Below are 7,649 nucleotides of genomic sequence, written 5' to 3' on the forward strand. Positions count from 1 at the left end.
GTTCTTGTCAAATCCCACATAACAATCCAAGCGAGAAAACTCATTCAACCCCGAGCCGGAATGAGTTACCCGTGGTTATACTGGACACGGTCAATAGCAAGGAAAACATTCGCACACATCTATTTCACATTACTGCAAGAGAAATAACTATAAATCTAGTTTATGCTCTCCTGTCCTGGTTGTTCTACCATCGTTTACGAAAGTCTTATTAGCCAAATTGTTACTTATTTTAGATTCTTACACGATCTTATGTAATACACGAAATTTAAAATTCTCCATATAGATATTTTCTGCATTTCATTTTTGAAAAATTTGAAACGTCAACATTTTTCACTTATTTTTACTATTTTTTTCAAGAGTGTAAATGATATCTGAAGGTGAATGGTGGTTTTTGCATATTAATTAAAATACTTATTTACTTATTATAATTAATTAAACTATCCATCATATCCGTATCTTGGATTTATTTTAGATGAAGAAAAGACTAAAAATTGAAAACAGTGCTATTACATCTTAAAAAAATGTGTTACGCATACATAGTTTCAACCGAATGAACGCGCATAATGTAAGCTTTGGTAATACAATTCAAGAAAAATATCATTTTGTGTATATCATACCTTAAAAGATATATGAATACTCAAAACGATAATAGAACATAACCCTTTTCTTTGTCTATTTATTGTGTAATACATACAACATATCATCCTTTTGGTCTAGGAGTCAGTGTATTTGTGTGCAGGAGCTGAAAACAAAATGCCAAATAAAACTTATTTAAGCCAGAAATATTTATTTCTAGAGCTTGCACAATACAACAAATCATTCAGTACTTCCAAAAATAGGCAAGGAGTAGTTTCCACTAAATGAAAGTTATCCATTTTCTCCCAATTTGTCAAAAACTTTAAACCCACTCATAATAACCCAGTTGAAGTAACTTATGTTTTGTAAGCAGTAATACAGACGTTTCATCAGTACGATTCCAAACAAGTTAATAATAAATGGAACTTGGAGAACTGAAATATTTCTATGGTTGTTTAAAACATTTTTTTAATTAGCAATGAAAAAAAGAAAGAAATAATAACCCAAACTCTTGTGATTCCTTCAACACGTCTTCAAAGTCTACATAATTTTAGTTTTAAACAATTGCTCAGTTATAGATTTAAAAATATCTAAAGAAATACAATAAAGCGCTTATGATAAATGTTTATATATATATATATGATACAGTTGAAAGTGTAACTGATTTTTTTAAAGTACCAATAAAAATTACACAATTGCTATCTGATGATACTTTCTGTGGCTATCATATATCACAAGCAAGATTTGTTGAGTGTAATACTATATGATAGTGTTATGCGGGCTTCTTAAAAAGTCAATAACAATATATATTCAGACCACATACAGCTCTTCGAATTTTACCTTTACGAAAAATCCACCTCATCAACTTTCTGGTTACTTACTTAAGTTCTAAAAAATAACAGATATGGATAACCTCTAATCTAGAAATAATTCCTTCAATTATTCAGTTTCAGCCTAAAATCGTGCATTAACATTCTTCTGTAGTACAAATAATGTATTTTTCTAAATTCAGCAATAATTGAAATTATGAAACCTCCTCTTTTTATTTTCATCTCGCGCATAAACTTCAGTTCAGTTTTATTCTAACTAAATTGGACAAATCGTAAGAACTTCGAAAAGTATTAAAATAGTGTAATTTAACGTACTTATTTCATGGTTAACAAGTCAAATTTGCGAAGTTAAGAAGTGTAATTTGCCGTCGTTAACAAGACAAATTATTATGATAAATGTATTTTTTAGTCAATACAAATATTAAATCTAGCATGGAAACAACTATCAGTTCAAGTTCTGTTTGGAACATTAATATTTTAATGTTATCTGAAAGAAGGGAGATAAGAGCGAAAAGAAAATAATTATATTCACTAGAATGTCGTATTTGTTTGGAGAAGATTTTTAACTTTATTTATAGCAATTCTATATTTGTAAAGTATTTGCATTATTTTCTGGTTTTTACAACAATTTACTGTTCTTCTAAACCTTGAACATAATACTAAAGATAACGTAACGCTTTTAGGTCAGTAAACATTTTCAAAGTGTTACAGTTCTTTGCTGAAACTTTTGAGTTATGTTATCGAGTGATATAAACGTCGAAAAAACTTAGTAAACAGCTCCATGATACGTACTTTATTTTAGATTAGACAGAGATACGATTGGAAAAAATCAACTTACGTAAGAAAGTCATACCAGTGTCACAGAGGACATCAATTGCAGAATATCTCAAACGTTTCCTGTTTAATTCATAATTTCAAGATTCCAGTTTTTATAAGCATATCTTGTAAAATTGGGTTTTGTGAAGCCTTAATTGATGAATCTGATAACACTTGAATATGACTATACAGTTTTTATACCAACGTAAGAGATGAAATCACCCACTAGAAGAGTATACCATCTAGACAAGTTGCCATTATTTGATACAAGCTCCGAATCTCTGTTTTCTTGTTGATAGCGACAAACTGTAAAACCTTTCACAGAGGTAATTAGACCCTTAAGGAAGACGAAAGAAACCATACAGCGGCAGAATTCCTTAGCACCATCCTCAGCAAATTATTTTAGTTGAACACCACCATGACTCATTTCTGCTGAAAAATAAGAGTCTTGTGATCAAGGTAATGTGCAACACATATGAGAAAAAAAAATCCAAAGACGGTATATGCCAACGTTACAACACCGTTATTGTGTCAGAGAAATAACTGTTGTAACAAGAATCATGACAGCAGATAAAGATGATATCTTAGTTGAACCTGAACCTACGCCTTGAACGTAGGGAAGTTGGTTGGTTTCTGGTTTATCCGAAATCTGATTCTCTTCTTTATCAAACGAACTTGATAGTTGTCCTAAGAGAAGATAAGCTATACTGACTAACCACCACAAACTGTGTCGTTTTAGTTTCAGATACTTAAGAGCATACAATAAAAAACAATCAGAAATATCAAAACAGATACCAACTATGTTTACGTTTTACCTTTTTTTACAAATATACTCATACTTACTGTTTTTAACTACCAAAATGTCCACTTAAACAGTGTGTTAAATACGCATTTTTTATAATAACCCCAAACCTGTGGTACAGATAAATATTTTGTAAACAATTTATATATTAACTTTTTTGTTCTAGTTATGTAAAATAAATGTGAACTTATAACACCATTACCATATATCAACTTGTTTCACCCCCACACCTCGGTGGCTCAGTGTAAGTCTGAAGGTTTATAAAGCTAAAATTCGGGCTTCGATATCTGCAGGGAGCACAACATAGATAGCCCATTGTTTAGTTTTGTGTTTAACAACAAACAAGCAAAGTTATTTAAAGTACATTTTTCAAAAGTTAAAAAACTGTGAAATTATAAACTATGTTTGAGAACAGTTTTATTAGTTAACATTTCTTTTACAACGAGACTACTTAACACGTAATTTTTTCCAGATGAATACAGCAAGGGTTTCCGTTCTTGAGAACAAGTGATCTGTCGATCTCCAGGCAATGGAAGAAAACTAAAAATTAAATATCTTACGGTTCTCAGTAAAATCATTCTTTAGCGAGTTTTCAGAGGGTGTGACTAAAATTTCAAGATACCTCACAACCAATTTATTGCAAGCAATATAAAGAAACTATTAGGTCGTAGCAGTTTCAACTATCCTTCAAAATTTCATTGTAAAGTTACTTCAACCACATTTAGGGTTACCATAACGTGTAATTGCTTTAAGTACGCCTTTATTTTATCAATCAGAGCAGAGAGTACCCCAATACGGTCTTGTTTATGGTCTGACACTTTACCATAAACATTGTACTCAGCTTAATCATCAAGCTATAGTTAACTGGTTTTGTTTTCACGCGTAATATATCATTGTTCCTTTTGGTTATTGTTTAAATTAACAAGATTTTAATGGTCAGGTTTCATGAGAAATAAAAATGTACCAGGTTTTGGGTTATTATAAAAATACTTATATACATTTTGTTATAATATTCGTAAAATAACGAGTGTATCTTTATCTTTTAAAACAAAGTTTAATGTTTCGGAACGGAAGAAGAATACTAACCATTATTTCCAGAGAAATGATTTTTATCGTAATCCACCTTTAAAAAAGCTGTCATTTCTACTTCGAACATCTTGTTTGGATCTGAAGGTAGTTCATCAGGAATTTCCCTTTTCTTTCTACCAAAACCGTACTGATCGTTCCCACAAAGAACCTGGATTTTTTTTATAAAACACAAATGTTACATTGAAATAAAAACTAAATACAATTAATTTACAATAATAATTTATAAATTTACATAAGAGAAATGATCCATAATGTTTATAACTATAACACAACAAAATGGGAGAAACTCAAAATACTAATCAGAATACAACTTTGTCTTCTGTTATCTTGCTACAGAAAAATACAAGAAGTTCTGATTCTGAAATATTTCAGTAAAGGAATGAAGGGTGAAATAAGAGTTACACAAGTCTAATGATCAAAGTCGGATGTTTTTAGCTTAAAAATAAAAATATCTATCTGTCAAACTAAAACTTACTATTGTTGAATGAAAACTTTGTTTTTTAGAGTCTGTGACAATATCATTCACCACAAATGAATGACTTTAACTTCATTGTTTCTTCGTGACCCATTTAAAGATACTATTGTGGAATATTTTTAATTGTAATATTTTTTGTCTATTCCCCCCCCCCCCAAAATAAAACCCTTATTTTGATATATTTTTCGAAAGAAATATAGGTGTCATAATGTATTAACTTTTATAATATCCATAAAAAATAAACTATCAAAAAACAGCTGTTCAATAAGCAAAAAATAATTTATTTACAACATATTAATATGTATTTTCTCGATATTTAAACCAAAGGAACAGAAATGGAAGCTTACAAAACTATTTTACAATTCTTTATTGAAAATAACTGCTTTCAGGATTTTTAAATACATTTTTATACAAGTCTATATTTTTAAATTACATAACACTAATAAAAGCAATAAAGAGTAAGGCTTAAATTCTGCATAAATTAACCATGAAAATATAATGTAACGGTGATAAAACCAAACAGTGTTACGATAAGTATATGTGGCAAATCATCTAATAATTACATTAATCTGTAATGTAGAATGTTTAATATACATCATATTGCCCGAATCCCTTAGTAACCATAACTGGGAAATGAATAAAAAATATTACACACAAAACAATGTAAAATTCTCCATCTTATGAAGATAGAATCGAACTTGAGTTGCGAGACAAGAAGAGTTTGGTACACTTTGTAAATGCACTGATAATTCAGTACAAATGTTTTTTCAGAAATCTGGTAATCTGTAGGATGTGTGTTTCATAATAAGTCTTAAACTACATTCACTTAACCACGGATTACCAAGTTACAATAGCCAATTTCAGAAATGTGTGAATATCTTAACAGACACATCACACTCTTCTTGAATAAGAATAAAGATAAGGATGCGTTTGAGCATCGTGGGTAAACATGTTTAATAGAAACATACTTGCTGAGAAGTGTTATCATCAATAACAATAATAACGATAAGGAGAATTCTAATGTTGTTTTGCTTAAGTGCTATAAATGCTTTAGATATGTAGTACTGTTGACACATAGTTAAATCAGTACTGCTAACATAAAATTAAATATCTACTGTTACACATAGTTAAATCAGTACTGCTAACATAAAATTAAATATGTACTGTTTACACATAGTTAAATCAGTACTGCTAACATAAAATTAAATATGTAGCGTTAACATATAGTTAAATCAGTACTGTTAACGTAAAATTAAATATGTACCGTTGACACAAAGTTAAATCAGTACTGTTAACGTAAAATTAAATATGTACCGTTGACACAAAGTTAAATTAGTACTGTTAACGTAAAATTAAATATGTGCCGTTGACACGAAGTTAAATCAGTACTGTCAACGTAAAATTAAACATGTACCGTTGACACAAAGTTAAATTAGTACTGTTAACATAAAATTAAATATGTACCGTTGACACGTAGTTAAATCAGTATTGTTAACTATGTACCGTTGACACATAGTTAAATCAGTACTGTTAACGTAAAATTAAATATGTACCGTTGACACGTAGTTAAATCAGTACTGTTAACTATGTACCGTTGACACGTAGTTAAATCAGTACTGTTAACTATGTACCGTTGACACAAAGTTAAATCAGTACTGTTAACGTAAAATTAAATATGTACCGTTGACACATAGTTAAATTAGTACTGTTAACATAAAATTAAATATGTACCGTTGACACATAGTTAAATTGATACTGTTAACGTAAAATTAAATATATACCGTTGACACATAGTTAAATTAGTACTGTTAACATAAAATTAAACATGTACCGTTGACACATAGTTAAATTAATACTGTTAACGTAAAATTAAATATATACCGTTGACACATAGTTAAATTAATACTGTTAACATAAAATTAAATATGTACCGTTGACACATAGTTAAATTAGTACTGTTAACATAAAATTAAATATGTGCCGCTGACACGTAGTTAGATCAGTACTGTTAACTATGTACCGTTGACACATCAATACGGTTTATAAACGATTAGATACCTACTATGGACACACAGTTAAATGAGTACTGTTGACACATGTTTAAATAAGTATTGCTTACACATAATTTGGTTGCTTCATTCCCCTCCGGTGACAAGTCTGAGAGCTTTAAACGTTAAAATTGGGTTTCAATACCCGCAGTGGGAATAGCTTAAATAGCCCACTGTGCATAATTAACAACATATAGATAAATAGTTTGTTTGTTTTAGCACAAAGGTGCACAATGGGCTATCTATGTTATTTCCGTGTAGGGACCAAACGTTGAATTTCAGCATTATAAGCTGTCAAGTTTACCGTTGAGTCACTTGGGGATCAACACATACTGTCCACAAGTAATAATATAAGTAACGTTAAATAAGATGGGCTATCAATTCCCTTTACTCTAAACACTACTGAAAAAGCTTAATCTTTACGACCAAATAATAAAAAAAGAACTGTTTTCCAGCCTTCCACGTAAAACCTACTAGATCTTATAATGTAACGGAAGTATTTCCCTAAACGTGAACTGCTTTACGGTCTTTCTATAGAAACCTCTACGCCTATAAGAAGGTAACAAATATATCACACTCTACTCATTTGTGAATTCTACGTCATAAGACCTTTATAGCCATGTTAAGAAACTTTCTGGGATATCAGAATGTTTAGAAATACATCTCATGTCAGGTTATTAGTATTGAAAATAGACGATTATAGATAATGGTTTTTTATTTAATTTTAGAACCAGTTGACATACAACTGAAGATTTACTATTTAACTTACTAACCGTATTCTATCAATCCTGATTTAGATATTTAAACGGTAATACATATTTATGACTAAATAAATAATATATATTCTATTAATTACATATGATAAATTCGATGACGAGGAACCCACTTTGAGACTAATAATGGCTGGAGACGGCTTGAATGGGTAATGAAGAAAAACTTTAATATAACAGCAAATGTACAACGTTTCGACAAGGTTTTTGTCATCATAAGGAACAAAACCTTGTCGAAACGTT

General features: G+C 29.9%; 1 protein-coding gene across 1 annotated transcript in view; it reads right to left on the reverse strand.

Moving 5' to 3' along the window:
• Window positions 1-1,194: 1,194 nt before the first annotated feature.
• Window positions 1,195-7,649, reverse strand: part of LOC106463966 — a 126,553-nt gene continuing 120,098 nt past the window's right edge. Inside the window, exons 8-9 of the mRNA XM_013924069.2 lie at window positions 4,111-4,261; window positions 1,195-2,909 (exon numbers count right to left, since the gene is read on the reverse strand). Coding sequence (XP_013779523.1) covers window positions 2,746-2,909; window positions 4,111-4,261 — 315 coding nt within the window. The 3' untranslated portion in view covers window positions 1,195-2,745. The remainder of the gene's footprint in view (window positions 2,910-4,110; window positions 4,262-7,649) is intronic.

The sequence above is a fragment of the Limulus polyphemus genome, unplaced genomic scaffold (genome assembly GCF_000517525.1).
Source record: "Limulus polyphemus unplaced genomic scaffold, Limulus_polyphemus-2.1.2 Scaffold56, whole genome shotgun sequence".
Lineage (NCBI taxonomy): Eukaryota > Metazoa > Arthropoda > Merostomata > Xiphosura > Limulidae > Limulus > Limulus polyphemus.